The sequence below is a fragment of the Protopterus annectens genome, chromosome 3.part1 (genome assembly GCF_019279795.1).
Source record: "Protopterus annectens isolate FY-2018-M chromosome 3.part1, PAN1.0, whole genome shotgun sequence".
Lineage (NCBI taxonomy): Eukaryota > Metazoa > Chordata > Ceratodontiformes > Protopteridae > Protopterus > Protopterus annectens.
The window spans coordinates 1,916,109,406-1,916,128,897 of record NC_056732.1 but is presented as its reverse complement, the minus strand read 5'-3'; the positions used below and the strand labels follow the sequence as shown (position 1 = coordinate 1,916,128,897).

Genomic DNA, 19,492 nt, shown 5'->3' with positions numbered 1-19,492 from the left:
AGCATTTTGGCGCGCTTTGTTATTTAAAACAAGGTGGAATCAGCTGTTTTAACCGTTCTGAAGAAGCTAGCTGCGTCTAGTGAAAGCGCTTAACGTTTGAAACTGCTGTATTTTTTATTAAATACATTCGTGGATTTAGCCTTTCCGGTGGATTTATTTTGCTAATACATTGTCCTGTGGTTCGAAAAACTGGTGTGGATCATATAGATTAGCAATCTTAGTGTCATTTTGTTAGTTACTCTTTGGATTTTTAATACTTATTGTTATTAGACAATAAGTAGATTGTTTAAAGAAGCCAGGCCCCAAAAAAGGACTGGACATCATAAGGCACTATGGGTGACAACTGGAAGTACACAAAAATGGCATTAAAGGCTTGAGTGAGTTAATGGCCTTAGCAGGGATAAAATTCTAACAATAATTCTTTAGCTAACCATGCATGGCAACAAGAGCCAAATGTGTCTTTCCACTCATGTCTGTACTATGTGATTTTGGAGAAATGATAATATATAACCAGTTGTCCATTACATCAACAGCAGCACAACACTCACATGTGGACAGGGGTGCAAAGTTTACAGAGACAGATGGATGTCATTAGTTTGTACTGTAAACCATGTATGTGCAATAGAAATAAGAATATTGTGCAGAACTAAATCTTAATTAGCAATGACTGTGTTACAAAAATATGTAAAAATGGGCAACCCCAAATCATATGTCAGTACTCTGCATTTGTACCATTGTCAGTAAACAGAGGAATTCATATCTAACTAGGTCAGCATGGCAATGACATACAAATTTTACATATAAACAAATACACTTTTGGAATCTTAAAGTATCTTGTAAACCTCTAACCCATTGTATAATGTCCTCAGATTCACATATCTATCAGAGCTGGAAATACTCTGTCCAATGGCCCATAATGAACTGTCCCTGAGGGGAGCACTATAGACTTATAATGATGTTATAAGGAAGGAGACATCTAGTATTAACTGCTCCATATAACCTCTTTCTCCTGCAATGTTTTCCACTTTCCCCTTACATAAGGCAGATTTTCAAACATAAAACGATGTTACAATTGCTGGCATCACCAAGCATGACCCAAAGAACATTAAATTCTTATTTTATTTATTTATATATTTGCATTTGCATTTGTTGACCAGGGTAAGGCACTGATCCTATTGGACCATTTTCATTTTACTGCCCACACTGTATTCACACTGAGGCAGGCAGTACAGATAACCTACAGGAAATGTCCTCCTTTGCACTAATCTGCTTACTTGTCTTAATCAGAGTCACACATGCAAGTGAAAAACTATGAAACTGAATGCAACACACCATGATGAAACTTGTTGGCAGCGTATGACTTTAATCTTTGGTTATATACAGTAAAAACACAGTAGGTAAAGGAAACGCTGAGAAGAAAGAAATGTTTCCTTAAGTCACAGAATAAAGTAAAAAGGGAGGAAATAAGGTAATGTAATATACAGTGGAAAATGGAAACACAAGTAGTGTTTGTGTTTGGGCTGAATGCAGGCACAGCTTGGGAAGAAAACGGGAAAGAAAATGGCAGTATCCCTAGGGAGGCAGAAAATGGCAGTATCCCTAGGGAGGCAGAAAATGGCAGTATCCCTAGGGAGGCAGATACTGGGACTATCCCTAGGGAGGCAGATACTGGGAGTATCCTTAGGGAGGCAGATATTGGGAGTATCCATAGGGAGGCAGATACTGGCAGTATCCTTAGGGAGGCAGATACTGGGACTATCCTTAGGGAGACAGATAATGGGAGTATCCTTAGGGAGGCAGACACTGGGAGTATCCTTAGGGAGGCAGATAAAGGGTAAATATAATTGATGAGCTATTTCATATGCTAAATGAAGCATTATCATGTTTAATAACCCACAAAGATCATACTTCAGACATTTAATGCTGGAATACACTGATAATGGAACAATCCTGATCCTCCATCCAAAGACAAAAAGTTAATCCGAATAAATACTCAATTATGCTCGAAGTGTTTTATCATCAATGCCAAGAATAAATTAATAATGAAAATAAAATTTAATGCACAGTTTTAAATTATCTTACCTGTACCAGTTGTAAATCATGCTCCGGAAATCAGGTGTCCAGAAAAGAGCCTGAAGGAGAGTGTTCATATAACAAGTAGCTCCATGATTCACTAGGCCATTAAATCCTGAAAATGTACAGAATGGATTTTATTAGTAATTTAAAATTAGAAGGTAATCTCTTAATACTTAAATTTTTGACTATTACACTATTTGATTGGTATGAGATGGTAATGCAGAAAAGGCAATAGCAGTGGAATGGTTATCTAACATGGAAGGAGATGTTAATACTACATAAAACCATCTGCCAAACAGTAAGGCATCACATGTGACAGATCAAAGTTAATGCCACATAAAAGCATATACTGTGGGTACAAAACATAACTCAGAAAACAATAAACCACTGAAAGTGATAAACACTACATTTACTAACTTAAAGAAGCTTAAAGCACAAATATAATACTACAGAAAAAAATGATGTTTACATATGTTGATGGCAAAGACCATCTTGGTGCTTCCCTAAAACATTACAATAAATCTGAGGTGGTCTTTGTTCTGAATAAAATGGATGAACAAGAGCTTTAGCAGTCTCAATGCACAGATTTTTGATGGTATCCCATATACTCTGACTTTGGACAATTTGAAATACTGAATATGCCTGCAGTCATGGAGAAAGAGAAAAATGGAAGTTGCTTTGGCTCTGGAGTATGGGCAATAGTTTGTATGAGATGTTAAACTGAGACCCCATCTGCCTGGGCTGGTGTTAACTCTGGTAGATGTAAAAGATACCATGGAAGTTATCAAAAAGAGTAAGGGAACTTTACTGAAAGTCAAAAATCAACAAAAAGCACTTCTTACACACAACAAAGGGAATCACAAAGTACAAAAAATTCACTCCAAATTACATATATTTACTAAAAAAAACATTTCCCCATCTTTTTTGCTATAATTAATATTTTCATTTCCCCATAAGTAAACAGACTTGTGTAACAGCCACAGAGGCCATAACACATCAACACACTGCAGTTCCAACAAGTCTTTAACAAAGCTCCATAAAACTGTATTACTTGACAATACTTCTACTTGTGTCTGCTGATTTAAATTTACCCCCAGATTTAATAAACTCCATATAGGAACAGTGCAAGCCCTACACCAAGTGTACAGTGGCTGTGTCTGAAGCTCCCCCTCAGCAGCACACCTTGCATATTATTGAAGGCGCACTACTGAGGGAGAGCCATGTACACGGTTACTGAATCAGTGTAGGGGGTGTGTTACAGTGTTTTGAGATGTGTAACACACTCCCTGCACTGTGAAAGTGAGTACAGCACTAAAATATTAAAGTGTGTCCTTGGCCAGTTGTAACATTTATATGTAGGGGGTGTTACAGTGTCTGTAACACAACCCCTGCTTTGTCAAAGTGCCAGAGGGCACTAAAATATTAAAGTGTCCTTGCCAGCTGTAAAATGTATATGTAGGGAGTGTGTTACAGTGGCCGTAACACACCCCCTGTACTGTCAGAGTGCCATATGGCAGTGAAATTAAATGTGAAAATGTATTGTCCTTTGTATTTTTTTCTACGTGTTTGTGTGGCACGGCATAGCGCTTAGCAATAAACATGTGCCAGAAATCTTAAAATAGAAAATGGATGCTTTTAATAGAAAATGTCAGGTATAAGTATAGCTGAGTGGGTTTGTGTGGTGCAGCGCAGTGTTCAGCAGTGCTTAAACATAACTAAGAGCTATATAAAACAGTATAGCTCTGATCACATCATCTTCTGTAGCCGAATGGTTAGTGACATCCTCGTGAGGAGTAGGTGCACGGTTTGAATATCGGCCATTTAGCTTTTTATATGCGGTAGGGAAAGGTTATAAATGTTTTTTATGTATACATTGAAATGGGTTAACCAGGTTAGTCCTGCATGACCAAATGCCCATTTACAGTGGAGACAGAGTATAAAAGCTCTAGTTACACACACATGTCCAATACATTAGTTACACTACCAGATAACATAGTGAAATGCATATGTTTAGGGGATATTAAGTAAAATAGATGCACATGATAATACATTATCACTAATGAACAAATACTTTTAATGATTGCTTTTGTTATTTACAAAAAACTCTTATTTGCCTGTAGCTAAGCTCTGCTAAGCCAAGCCAAGCAATGCTTAAACAAGATTTGTTTTAGCAGTAGTTAGCAACATGCAGCTCGGCTTAGCTGGTTTGAACACTGCTAAGTAGTCCCAATCTAAGCAGTCCTCAGCTCAGCTAAGCAGGTATGCACACCACTAAGCACTGCTAAGCAGTTCTGTTTAGGCACTGCTCAGTTAAGCTCAGTGGGTCTGCTCGGTTCTAAGTGGTGCTTAGCATTTTCAAAAAATGGACCAATGGTGGCAAAACAGCCTTGTTTAAACTGAACAGGTCAGAATACAGACAGAATCTATTGAAGTATGATCACTGTATGAGCTATGGCTAGAGATAGAGAAGGTGCACAATTATGGGCACAGCACTGGGGCATAATGGAGTCCAGGGTCATGGTTGAGCTCCTTGTTAAAAACCATGACAACCGTCTGCTGCAGGGTCAGTACCAAGGGTCTGAGTACAAATCAGAGGCCTGCGACCAGCGGGCACATGACCTCACCAATGCAACAGGAATCCCCCACATGGGTAGGGAGGTCTGTCATCATTATGAAGACCTGAAGCATCAAAAGGGGGGTCACTTGGCCAAGTGGACCCAAGATGCTAGAGACCAAATGCCCCCAAAGTTTGTAAGTGCAGGAATCCGTGATTTACCAAATTCATATATGAATATCTGATAGAGAGGTATGCATAATTGTGTGGTTCCCTCCCCACAGCTGCAGAGGAAAGGGTGCAACTTGGAGGCCCATGCAGGGCACCTAGCAAGGATGCACAGACAGTATGGTGATTACAGATCTATCTTGTAATATAAATAGGAAATAGTACAGTAGTAACTGCCAGTAGGTATATTCTGTTCTGAGTGTACTGCAATGAATGTCTTCTTAGACGTGGAGTGATATAAGTGAGTAATGCCAGGTACTGTTCAATACAGATGAAGGCATGAAACATGCTAATGTTAATGAAAGAAAGCTAATACTGTAGCAATAATGTGTAGGAATGATATAAGTATACTGTACAAATGCCAAGGCTCTTGTAATAAAGTACACTAATTCAAAATGTAAAGGGAATAAATGAAATGCATTCATGATCTACAGGAAATACAGCACAACTGCAGTCAGAATTGTGAATGAAATAAATCAGTGGGTCATGTCATCCTCAAAACAGATTTTTTTCTACCAATTGTGTATTTTGGTCTGTTGTTGAAGAAATCCAATTTTACAGGTGCTACAATGCACATATGGGTATAACACCATGAAGTGGCTTAAGTTTGGCTGATAAAGAACTGTTATACTAAAGTGTAGATGTGGAGCAGTACTACACAACAGAATGCAATTTGATACACGTTCTGCACTAACATCTGAACCTTGAATAGTAATGTGTAAGGTATTATAGTGTGTTTCCCTCAGGATTGTCTTGTGTTAACCTTTGCATTTCAGCTACATGCATTCCTAAATGTAGGTACACTGATGCAGGCAAATATGAGACTAATAGCTGCAGACTGCAAATATACCATCTGCAAATGTATATGGGTCAGGTAGCCAACACAGCACCCCAATATGGTCTGTACACATCACACATATTCCCATCCACTAGGGGTTAATTGTGTACACCTGCATCCCAAGTATTAATATACGCTTCACCTACTATCTCTGTCATGCATGAATCTCATGCATGTATGTTCAACGGTCACTGCAGTCTTTTGTTTCACTCTACCTACATTACTAAGTCAGACTTTGTCACCAGGTGAGCTTATATAGTTACTTTTTCCACACATAGACCAGGGTTTGAATCCAGGAACCAGTACTAAGATTTACTTACAGCAACAGACGAGTAGTACTCACTATTTATAGAAATAGTCACACATTGTTAACAGATATTCTCCCCTGATGACTAACAGGTAAAGAAATGTCTGTAGTAGTTGTATGAAGGGTATACTAATGTCTGTGTCCAGATGTACTCGTGTGTAAACAGTATTGCTCAGCAAGGTGATAAGACACCAGATGTCATGAAGTACAGTGCTATTCCAACTAAATAAGACAATTTAAATGTTCTAGTGTTGGTACAGCTGTATGCCTGATGCATCTGTGAATGTCTGCTGATAGTCTAAGCCCATGTCTACGAATGACAGCAGGATAGGTATAAACTCCCTGCACTGTGCACGATACCTGTCTCTCAAGTGTTGCGCTGTCATGGCTAGTGATCACTATTGCCAGTAACCTTGGACACTGTCATAAATCCAGTTGAAGTATGGCAGTAGCATGCTCACACATCAGTGCAGGGTAGACCTTGCTAGTCATGTACATTCCCCTTGACATGTACTAGTCCCCTGTAGTTATGTACCTACAGTTCTTAGAGCTTGGCCCATGTGGACAGCCTGAGAGGTATGTACATGCTACAGATGCTATAGGGCACATGTACACAAAGTAAGGGCAGACCTGTAAAGTATTAACCAGTACTGTTGTGAAAAATATAGCCAGTACAGTTGGTAATGGAATGTCTTTCTCTCCCCCACCCCTTATCTGCATCACAAATATTTATTCTTATATTATGGTTATGATTTCATTTCCGCATATGTTGTTCTCAAAATCTAATATTGGGCCTTGTGATGTATTATTGGTTATATATTATAATGGCTGTATACTAACATACCTTGTTGAAATTCCACCATTGTTTACCTTTTGCCGCAACTATTACTGCATTCTTTTACAATACTGGCAGTTATTCCAGTTATACCTGGGTTATGTATGCTATGCTATTTTATTGTTCTGGGGTAACTGGGACACCCTGTTACAACTAATGTTGAAATGTTCTGTCCATGACTAACCAATAAACTTTGACAAACCTCAACATCATAGCACATAAGGGTAGGACTGTTCAAGCGGATTCACCTACCCCACCTCATCTGGCCTTGGCACGGGGTCCCAGAACGTCTTGGACCCAACCTGGTGCTGCTTCCTCTGCTAGTCCCACACTACCCATGGATGGAACCGCCTCAGGGGATGGGGCCCATTCCCCCTGGGCTTGGGAGCAGAGGGGAGATAGTCATCCGGAATCAACTTTCAGGTATGGTGTGCACGGTCATCCACCGTGACTTGGATGATAGACTGCACCAGATCGAGGGCAGACTGGCGCACCTCGATGGGCAGGCCAACCCAGGTCCCCAGCCCCCAGCACAGCCACGTGAAGGGGCAGTGGTGACTGCCCATGGGTGGGGATCTCAGTCCCACTGTTGTTGGTCCTCCAATTCCCAAACACCCTCTTCATCCAAGGTGTTTACTCCCCCATGTGTCATACACCGCCCCTGTCTGCTGTCTTGTCTGTCTCATCTGTCTGCCTCACCTATCCAACTTACCTCCCCGCACGAACCTATATCCCTCCTCCAACACTCCACTCTCACCTAAAAAAAGAGCATCTGTCCTAAAAAAATATTGCCCCATACATAGCTCTCCATTTCAACCCATGTACACTGCTATCAATCATCCCAGATATTAATCCACAAGGTTATGTTGCCCACACATCTTTCTGTGGGATGTGAGGCTCCAAATTCCAAACTGTCCACAACAGGCACAGCTGTTGCTGTACAAGAAATGGAGGACTATGGTCCTTTCCTACACCCATCCTGCAAATCCCTACCTGCCTCAGTATGTTGTCCCCCCCCCCTTACCTCCATTTCACCACTTTCCTATCACCCCCTCTTCATTTCTTTTTTTATAAAATTAGTGCGGGTTTAAGTGGAGCTAAGCTGTACGGCATGCAAAGCTGCTTAAAACTGCTTTGATCACCTCATCTGATTCTGACACTTATCCATATCAATAAAATAATCACCCCTTCCAAGACTCAAATCCAGGACCCTGTGAACCACAGCATAGTGTATTAGCCCACTAGGCCAACTCAGCTCTGGAGAATAACTGGTGTTTCTATAAATATATCATGCATTACAGTGATGTGACATCACCAAACATTACACCCCTACCAAATATCGAACTCAGGACCTTGTCAAATACAGCATAGTGCATTAGTCGACTAGGCCAACTCACCTCTGGAAAGTACTGCATGTTTTTACAAACATATCCTGATTGCCAGTGACACATTACTCCTACATATAATGGGAGTAAATGACAGTGTACTTGGGCCTGTGATGCAGACACTGAACCAGTACACAGCCAAATAAATGTTGATGTTAAGTGCAGGAGACCTAGGATATCAAGTAGAGCTGACAACCGCACAGACTGCTGCAGAATGTCCACATTTGTGCCCCCTACTTATGGCAGGATGACATAAAACCTATTCTGTGCGCTGAAGTACTGGCAAGTCAGTGTACATTGATGTTACAAAATCATGACATACAGATCAGTGTCACATGTCATACCCATCCGAACCCACATGTCCATGCCAATCCTGTGCAAGACACTGTATGCATGCACATATGTCTTGCAAATAGTCCTGCCATAATAATGGCTCAGTAGCTGTATCTGTTACATTCCTAGCATGTGTCACATCTGGACATCCACAGTCCAGTCTGTTGCATGACAACTACATGCATGTCAATACAACATAACAATAACTGAATCCTGTAACATCCAGCAAACTGGTTGCTGCTACCGCAGTCACTGCCACCCACAGTAGCATGTTAAAGGCCTGGAAGGTGGGACACGTCACAAATATGAATGTGTCCTAAATGTCACCTACCACTCTCTGGATGGCACTACTACTTAACATATATACCAGAGGCACATGTCTCACCTAGAATGTTATTGGTACCCACGCATTGGCCATGCTGTGACAACAGCTGACACTGCTCCTTCACTGACATTAACAGCTTGCTGTCCCCCAGTGTCTTCACAATCCCTAGTCTGACTCCTGGCCAGAATGCAGCAGCTGTGGCCTGCTACACATGCAGCAGTATTGTCCAGCTACCTGCTACAGACCTAACATACCTCCCAAATACCGAGAACATGGCATCCACACAACACCCATACATAAAGGGTTTGGGGGGAATGCTCAGATGAAAGGGACTTGTGACACAATCTCCCCCTACAAACATACACAGCTGATAGACCAGCATCAACTACAGCAGCATGCACATTCAGATAAAAAGGATGTATGACACTCACATCTGCCTGTCTCTTTAATGACCCCAACACACATTGTTAAGCAGGACACTGCTACAGAATCAGAATGTCTGTTAACAATGGGCAGACAGTATGCAAAACTGTGGACATACATCAATCCAAACAGTGGACAGTATTTTTACCTACCCTCAGTAATGCAGTACCTCCCACTCCACGATAATGTCCTCCTCACAGGCCAGGAAAAGGGGCAAGGCCTACATGAAGGCCTTAATTATAGCACTGTGTTGCCAGGCTACTGGCTAATGAAAAGGCAACCCAGCTGTTTTGGATGTTAATAGCAAGTGTAAGTCAGAGACTGGTGCACAGGTAATCACCTGTTCATGAGCATTACCTACAAAAGGCAAGCTGCTGCATATGGTAAACAGGTCTGAGACTTTCATCATGAAGACAGACTGCAATTTCCCACTAAAAGTACCACTGAATTTCTTCTCACAAAGGATTACAGCACTATACCAGGTATGGCATAGAATTAATCATGTAATGGAATGCAGATGGGGGGCTGCAATCATGGGAAATAGGAATTTCAGCAGTAGGTCTCAACAACATATCTTGGAATAACATGTTGCTGTTAGTCTGCTGTCCAGCACTTCCCTTTTGGCTCTGTCTGCAGTGACGCAGGTCACAACTCTGGCCCCTGAGTCACCCCAGCAATGGTCAGCTCACATATGAATGCTACTGGATTGTCTGTTGTACAATAGTGACAGTAAGTACTGGTAGATACAGCTGGCATATGCCATCATGTACTGTCAGTGAGCCCCTCTCAGTATGTGAATGTCATACAGGCTTAGTTCAAAGATTGTGTTCCTGACATACTCTGGCTAGGTCACTGTGTACTCCACACCTGTACGTCATTGCCTGACACCTTTGGCTAGCATACCTGGTGACCCCCTCCAGCAGGACAGCAGGTTATAGCCAGTAGTAGTGGGGGGACACTGGCTCTGCCTCAGCAACAGTGGGTACATATTGAACATACAATGTAAGGGAATGAATACAGTACCAAATATGAATGTACCATTACTGTGTCCCAAGGGGTCAGGCATGTCACAGACACATTCCCACACTCTGGGGACAACCATCCTCTATTGTCCAACTGGTTTCCAGAAATCCACATTTGTCTGCCAGGGGGTCTACATATATCAGGCACATGTACACATTCCACAAACATCTGGGTACTGCAGATGTCAGACACCTATGAGGAGGACACCCTACACCACATAAGCACTGCTTGCAGTTACTGTGTAGCACAGAAGTTGTTGGAATGTCCACATGCACTTGTAGTACCACTCAACTATTTGTCAGATGTAGACTGTATGACATGGTACTGTAACATTGCCCATAGGGGACACACACAGTCGATGGCAGTGATGGGTGTGGACACAACACAGTCTGTTACAGCACTCAGGCCACAACTGGTATACCTGGTACCATATGAGGTTACTAGGCTATGGGCCCTGAGTGCTGCCTATCTCCATTCTGGTAAATTGGTCTATTGCAGAACAATATGTCCCAAAATTATGGAAAATTTCCTATATCACCCCCTCTACATAAAGAAGGAAAATCTATAGAATTAAACAATTACAGACCCATAGCCATCCTTTCCCCATAGCAAAATTCTGGGAAAATGCATCCATACTCAATTACTACAATACCTATTATCTCAACCTTCTCTCCCTCCCAACACGGTTTCGGACCAAAACACAGCACCACCACAGCCCTACTTCATTTCTCTATCACCATCAACCAACTGAAAAATTCAAACCAGCAAGTAGCATCAATCTTCCTAGACATGTCAAAAGCATTTGACACAGTCTCCCATCAGAAACTCCTGAATACTCTTGCCTCACTAAACATATCAAAGACATCCCTCTCCTGGTTCCTACGCTATCTTTGACAGACAACAAGCAATAAGATGGAAATCTGAACTATCACCACTTTTGCCTGTCTCAGTTGGAGTCCCCCAAGGGTCCATACTAGGACCCCTTCTTTTCACCAGATCTAGCCTCATCCATGACACATGCCAAACTAGTTCAGTATGCTGATGATTCAGCTTTAATCTGCTCAGCAGATACCTTACCAGACCTCCAAATAGTAGCCCAACAAGCTTTTAGTGATTTTAGAAAATATCTAAGTAAATCACAACTAATCCTCAACCCCAAAAATACATCAAACTTGGCTCACTGTACAGAAGCAAGCCATTCCTCACTGACAATACCAGATTAGCCATATCCAAAACCTTCCTCCTCTCTACACTCCTGTATGCTTTCCCCATCTTTACCAACTTAAAAAAAATCAGACATCCAAATTGGAAACTTGCTACAACAAAATAGCCCGCTTTGCAGCCAACCTTCCCCACCAAACCCACCATTGCATTGCTCTACATAAATTAAATTGGATCGAGCTACCTAACCTTATCCACCTCAACCAACTTAAATTCACACACAATATCATCTTCCATCCTGACAGTTGTCCATCCCTCAAAGAACTTGTTGTTCCCTACTCATGCCCACGAAGTCTAAGATCTGCAAAAAACTTTCTCACAGTAGACAAAGCTAACACTCATGGTAAAGCCCTATTTTCAAATCAAATAGCCAAATTATGGAACTCTCTACCCTACACCTTCCAAATCACACCTGAATCTACCAATTTCAAACTACTACTATTCAAACATCTATCCAAGAACTGGCATTGCTCCTGTGCCAAACCTGACTGACAAGATATCTGTAACTCTCTCAACACACTGTCCACTCCTTAGCTCATTTTCTCCCTCTCCGCAGTGTTTACTACTCAAAAATAAATATAAAGGAAATCTCATTTGTTCATAACTATTATTCAATATGTACACATTACTAATTTTTTCTCACAGTAATCTTCACTGAAATGCTTGTGTGTTTTTTCTTTTTGAACCTGTATCGAGTATAAAACTGTATTTAATACTACTTTATATAGACTAACTAGATGTGTATTGTTCATCTTACTGTATGGATACTACTGTACTATCTATTGTAGTTTTCTTATTTCTGTGGAGCTTTTCTCCCAGGCCTCTGCTGAAAATAGCCTTCTGGCCCAGTCGGACCTTCCCAGTAAACAAATGTAAATAAACAGAGCAGATGTTAGCCCATGTGTATGCAAGGGACACAGGTGGTATTCCAAGGGTGTATGGGCAGTTAACCATCCAGTTATCCAGTTTCTGCCTGCAAAGGTGTAAATAGCTACTCTGCCTGATGTGGACAGGGTGACCATTCCACAGCAGGGTGAGTGTCTGAGACACACATCTGAGCTGTCAACAAGCCCAGTTCAAGTCACACACCAGGGTGAGGGTGTGTGTGTATCAGAGTGGAGCATGAGTTGCACTTGTGCATAAGTCACAGCAATGTGGAGTCCATGTTTGCCTTGCATGCCATACAGAGGTCACCTCTGAGGAGTATGTATGAAACTGAATAGAGGGTTGGGCTTATAGCCTGTGTATGATAGATGTTTGAGGCCCTTGTATTCCCTGCTGGGGAACCTTTGTGATGTCCCCAGCTGCTGCATGTGCTGTGTGATGTGAATGACAAACAGGGAATTATACACAATAATGGGCCTTATTGGGTGGAATACAGTGATGTTTTGACCCATGTCATACCTTTATGTATGAGGTGGGCCATATAGAAGGTTTACCTTAGAACAGCAGCAACATTGTGGTGAAATGTCATGTTGCCAAAGACCTATGTCCACAGATCCCTCACAACTGATTGCATGCCTAGGGTGTTGTTAGTATTGTGATAATATGTGGGGATGTCACTCTCCCTAAAAGGGTTAACACTGCATTTTCTGGTATGTGTCCTAAGGCCATGTGTCTGGCAACAGTCATGTATCTGTGTGAAACCCTCCTAGGCAGATGTCCACATCACTAGGGAATCAGGTGACAGTACCCAGCATGCAGTCATCTGCAGACATGGCCGGCCATAGGCCAATGACTGTTACCTACACCTCAGAAGTGTAAATCACACATAAGAGGCCCAAACACAGAACAACAGGTTACACTGCTCATTATGGGCCAACTGCTTGAGGTGGATTCTCCTATGTGGAATAGGTGGGTCATGTCAGTGAGCCAGTGTGCTACCCCTACAGTAATATATGGTGTGATGCATACTTGGGAGTGTATATCTATTATTGGCAGGTGGGTTATACTGTCAGAGACTTTGTCTAAGTCAAGGTAGGTGGTTTGCACTGTCACCCCCATCCATGGCTTTGGTGACTGTGTCATAGAGGCCAACTGATTGTAACAGACAGGAACGCTTCCTTGACAAAGCATAATTGTGGGTGATGGAGTGTGAGCAGGTCTACAATGTCCTTTTTAATAGCGTTTAATATAAACTGTGCTATGGCCTGCAGAACAGCCTAGTTAGGTTGCTGGGTCTATCATGTGACTGAGTGGTGGATGCCCCACCTTAGACTAAAGGGGTAACAGTGTTTGTCCTTCAAACAGCTGGGACAAAGGCAGTAGTCAGGCCTCCCTTGACTACAGTGCCATATGGTGTTGCAAGGTTTAGTTAGGGTCATGTAAGATGTATCCTGTGATGTGACAGACTCCCATGGCAGATGTACGCCATGACATTCACATGGCAGTGGTGACCTGTTCCCTACATATAGAAAATGGGAGAGGTACTGTGGACATCACAACCTGATGTACTGATGCGGAAGACAGGGGCTGAAGCCTACACTGACTGTCAGGCATCCAGTATGCTACAACTACAGCACAGGTATATCTGGTGTCCTTGACCACCACAAGTAAGCAGATGCAGGTGCTTCCTGTGATGTTTCAGACATATATGCAGTAGGGGAGATGATTGTCTGTAGTGGATGTCATCAATGTAAGCTCTGTTTGTTGTGCAGGTTTCCAGAACTGATCCCATTCACATGTTCACTCTAAGGAGATATTGCTCCAATAGGGGCACCTGATGCTTCTTTGTCTCGGACAGCAGTATGTCATCCCTGTTATGGACAATATGCTATAATCCTGTCGGTTATAACTGACTGCATGCATCTATACAAATGCACAAATAACACTTGTGTGTATGTAAGGATATTGGTGTCAGTCCTTAATGAGAGGTTGGGGGCTGTGAGGCTATGTATATCCCCCAGGAGGATGTACTCTATGTTGGAGTTGTATGTATGGCTGACCCTAGCTAGATAGGTATTGTGGGAGATGGTGACTGCAAATGTGACCACATGATGGTTCCTTTGCCATAGAGGATGACACTGTAGGGATCCTGCAGTGGTAACTCGTGTGGTGTAATATCAACTGCAGAACACCTTCACCTCATGTGGGGGTAGCCCCTAGCTCTACCCAGGTGTTTGTATTTTCACTGTTGATGGCTCTCTGGCCACTTGTGAGCTGGCATGGGTATGTCTTCCAGTGTACGTTTGGGTCATTCAACTGGCCTAGGATGAGGGTAGAGACCCGAATCCTAATACATTTGATGAGTTCCATATAGGCAGAGTGGGCTTCCTGATCACATGTGGTGGCCAGTAGCTAGCTATGATATGAATAGGTGTGCTGGCAATGTTGAACTGTCCCTGCAGTGTCCCCTGTGCATCTTACCAGCTGTACAGTGTGGAGGTGTGTACGTGTCTCATATACTGAAACTCCATGTCCCATGGCATTACTGGCTACACTTTGGGTTCTGAATGTATGCTAGGATAGTTGACCAGGTAAGGCTGGGGTGCTCTCTGCAGCTTTGAACCATGTCTGTGTGACTGCACAGATGTCTGCATTTCCCAGGGTTAACAATGCTTGCAATGAGGGCAGAGTCATGTGTTTAGCATCATGGCTTTCAATGTGTGCTGTGCTGGCAGTTGTATGTTGGTAGTTATAACTTCACCACTTTTACTAATGGAGTCACTATGGGGGTGTCAAGAACCATTGCTAGATGCATGAAGGCCAGGGAAGACAGACAGAGGCCATCAATTGCAGAGCATTGTAGTCTGTTGGCCATATAATCCCAGATTCACAGGTACTGGAACACCCTGGAATATCACAGGATAAAAGGCCACATGGTAAGGTCAATCATTTCCTGATTGTATTGCAGCCTCAGTCTGGGTGACAGTAGAATGCTGCATAAGGCTAGGGACACACATGTCTGAGACACATAACCAGTGTACCCACTCATGTCTCACTGCATATAGTCCAGGAACATACATGTTAGGTCAGGCATGCCAACAAGGACCGTTACAGACTCATGACGATACCCGTTAGTGACAGAGCAGTGCATATGTGATATGGCAGAGACTGACACACAAGTAACTGTGACCATCCACATATACAGCCAAGTGAGAGGTACATCATTGTGTCTCACAATGGTGTCGCCTATGTGTAACATGTTTGACATGTGTTGACGCCTGCGTGGCTGTGGGACAAAGGTGTAAGGCCATGTGTGGTGTGTGCTGTGTATGGCTGTGATGTTCATATATGGCTTTGCCTCAGAAGTCTCCTTTGTTTGTGGATGTGGATGTTGAGGACCACTGCATATGTGTGCACGTGTTGTGTAGGGGTAGGTAGTGTGTGAGCTGTACTGATTGTCCTGACAACCTGTTTGGGGACAGATACGTAGCCTTGACAGGGAGACAGCATGGACTGCAGGTTCCTCCTGTCATTCAATCCCTCACACAGTGTATTCCCTGGAAGTGTTTGTAGATGGTTGTCCATCTGTGTATATGAGGCAGGTTTTACACTGTGCCAGGACACCTATATCAACTACACTGGCAGGGGTAACTGTAGGACACTGTCCAGCCATATAGTCCAGAATCTGAGGGAGGAAGGCCAGGGAGACATGAGGAGTAGGCCTACAGCCCAGGTGCTTACTACAATAGTGGGAGGCTGACACCACAGCATACCATGTAGACAGGCTATGAACTAGCAGTAATAGGTGCAAGAGGTTAATGCATTTGAACATCTCATAGCACATGCAGCAAGTAGCATGAAACATCAGTATCAGGAGGGCAATACATGCTGTATTGTCACTATGTTGCAGATAGCCACATACATACTGTGCTAATAGATGACAGGGTATGATGTGGAAGTTAGCAGTGGATAGTGCTGGAAAAAGTGAATGTGCAGGGTGTGTACATAATGGTGAGCAATGTATGCAGTCATGTGATGTGTTCCTATCTTCATGTCTTTCAGGTGGGATGTATAGACGTCATAATCCACCTTTCTCAGAAGTTGAGACTGCTGCCATTATTGATGCCCTGAGACTCTGTTACCGGTGCTGTTGTCAATGAGTCACCATATCCAGCAAGAATGAGCTGCACTGTGGGAAGACCTCATAACAATGGTGAATGATGTGGGCGACCAAGACAGGAGCTATGAACAGGTCCAACACTATGCTACAAATTTAATACATCATGCACAGAAAAGGGACGCAGCTGTGGCCAGGGACCATGCTGACACCAGGGGAAGGCCTGCTACACAACCCCACTCTCAGCCACAGATGAGTTCCTCACAAACCTGCATTCAGCCACCGGCTTGCAAGAAAGCATCACAGCATGTGTCGTGGAGGTGGGTGGCACAGAGTACACACCTGAGGAGCGCCCAGGTAAGCCTCCAGTGGTCATCCTGTTAATACTGTGGCATTCATAGTGACAGCCTCTGCATACCTGTACACATGTCAGGTCAATCTGCATTTGTGGGTGATGTTTTGTAATGCACACATGTGCACACATATTGTGGATGTCATCAATTTGGGTAGTATCACAGTTTGTACTATACATGTTGATAAATTCACATATCCTGTACCAATGTCACGTGTATCTGCTGACAATACCTCTCCCCCCACAAATGCATAGGTACCTCTGGTGTGGCTGGCGACCATTATCCTGTAACCGGTGAGTGTAAAACTATCTTGTTATGGCTCATTTATACCCTAGGCATGTTAAGGGCTGCCAGTTTGCCATGGACACTACTGTTAAGCTTTGCCATATTGCAATATCTGCATGTTCACTTGTGATGGGGTTCACTGCAGTGCATCACCTCAGAAATCACAGTAGCATATTTGCAGGAGCTGTAACACATTAGTGCACAATTTTGTAAAGGTGCAGCCAGTCTGCTATACAGAGGTGCATTACTGTTGTGTAAACAGGTGCAATGAGTGTGAGTGAAGTTCCATCACATACTCTGACTTATCTCACAGGTGTATAGTACTAGCAACATTAACTGGATGTAGCAGCACTGCATGTTGTTGAGGGCTTGTCCAGAGTGTGCCTGTTGTGGTCTGACTGTCTGTAGTGCATGGCATCAGTCAGAAGGTGTGGTCTGTATAATGTCTTTGTGGCACCTCACACGTGTGTGCGTGTGTGTGTGTGTGTGTGTTTGTGTGTGTGCACATGTGTGTGGATCAGCAGACACTATCGTGCAAGAATTAATGTAGTCAAGTTGTCTTCCCCTTACAGGTGACCATGGGAGATTGGGGTGTGTCCCCCCTCACAACCTGATGTCAGTGTTTCATCAGACTCTGATGGTGATGGTGGCCATTGTGAGGCACAGGTGGGGATGTTGGAGGCTGAATCTGTCCCATAGGTTGACATCCCACTTCCACCCCCAATGTCCCCCCACACAGTATGTCCACACATACCCACTCCCCAGCAGCCACAGATATTGAGCAGTCAAACGGTGGTGGCATTGAACACAGGAGCGTGGCAACTATGGCATCGATGACTGTAGACACTAGCCATAGCAAGACAGCTGGTGAGGTCTCACACAGGCAGATTGACAGGGGTGCTCAAAGGAGGACTGCTGCCCATCCAGCAACTGTCAGAGGTGCCACAGTACGTGTCACCTGATGCATGTTTCTGACCATCATGGAGGAACAGGTGCATTGTGAACGGTACACCAGATGGATACTCAGGGTCATGTATGCCACACTGCTTGTCATGCATGACTCCATCCCATGGCATTAGTGATGCCTTGTGTCATTTCACTGATGTAGTGGATAGACTGTGGGGTGAGACATTGTTAGTCCTTAACCATCCAATGTCTGTGCTTGAACATGTGGTGGGAGTAGGGCATCTGACACGTAGCTGTACATTCTGCCATGTATGGTCCACGGCTGTCCAACATACCTTAATGTAGGGCTAGCACACGGTTTGAATGTGTGCATGCGCACACACACATCACTGTCACATGCAGCTCAATAACAGATACACATAGCTCCTCTTCATGGCCCAGCTGATCAGCACCCCTCCAGACACACACACCACACACTATGTCAGCTGTATGGCACAGCCTAGGCCTTTGGCAACCCCACACCACACCCTGTGCATGTGATACCTGTGCCACATCTCTATTATCCATACTATTGATGCAGAGACATGCTATTATGTGTCTGATGCACAGGGTGAATATAGTACAGTTAATGCAGTTTGTAGTGCAGTAGTGTTATGCCCTGTAAGGTGCTGTCTGGTGGTAAATGTCATGCATACACATCAGTGTATGTACCTATGTGCCATGATACTTTCTTACTGTTAGTAGTGCTGATTGACTGCTGTCTGACAGACCTTATTCTGTTTGTTCCAGGTGTTTGTGTACAAGTCATGACATCCTGCTGCCATTACAGAAGATCATGAAGAGACTTTTTCCTCACTAATGTAGAGCTGTATATGTGCATGTTTACCTAGGTGCGTATGCATGGCAGTGTGAGGGACAATGGGGCAGACAGCATAATATTGCATGCATATCCCTTGACACAGCATGCTACTCTTGATACATGTCACCTGGGAGTTCCGTAGGATCGCAGATTCATTGGTCCATAGAAGATTACTGGAGTACTGGCCTTTGGTCTCTTAAAAGCCTAGCCATTACTTTATCCCCAACAGAATCATCAACAAGCACTTGTTGCCCCTGGTGTTGATGGACACAGCTTGGACCCCTGGGACACATTTTTGCTTTCCTATCCACTCATGGATGTACTTGATGAGGGTCTGCATAATACTCTCTTTGACATGCATGGGAAGTGCATTTCTAAGACAGGGCAGCCTCTGGGAGACAAACCTGTCTCTCCAGCAGTTTTTTTTTTTTTGATGTTGCATATGTGATTCAAGTCTGTCATGTTGGTAATGCACACAGAGTTAGACTCACATATATGGGGTAGCTGTTGAAGGGCTGAGTACACCATTGCCATCTAGG

The 19,492-nt window shown here is 43.3% G+C and overlaps 1 protein-coding gene across 1 annotated transcript in view; it reads right to left on the bottom strand.

Annotated features, from left to right (window-relative positions):
* The window catches only part of LOC122797955 (ubiquitin carboxyl-terminal hydrolase 47-like), a 361,920-nt gene extending 355,054 nt beyond the window's left edge, over positions 1 to 6,866 (bottom strand). Inside the window, exons 1-2 of the mRNA XM_044066476.1 lie at positions 6,848 to 6,866; positions 2,083 to 2,188 (exon numbers count right to left, since the gene is read on the bottom strand). Coding sequence (XP_043922411.1) covers positions 2,083 to 2,188; positions 6,848 to 6,866 — 125 coding nt within the window. The remainder of the gene's footprint in view (positions 1 to 2,082; positions 2,189 to 6,847) is intronic.
* Between the last annotated feature and the right edge of the window lie 12,626 nt (positions 6,867 to 19,492).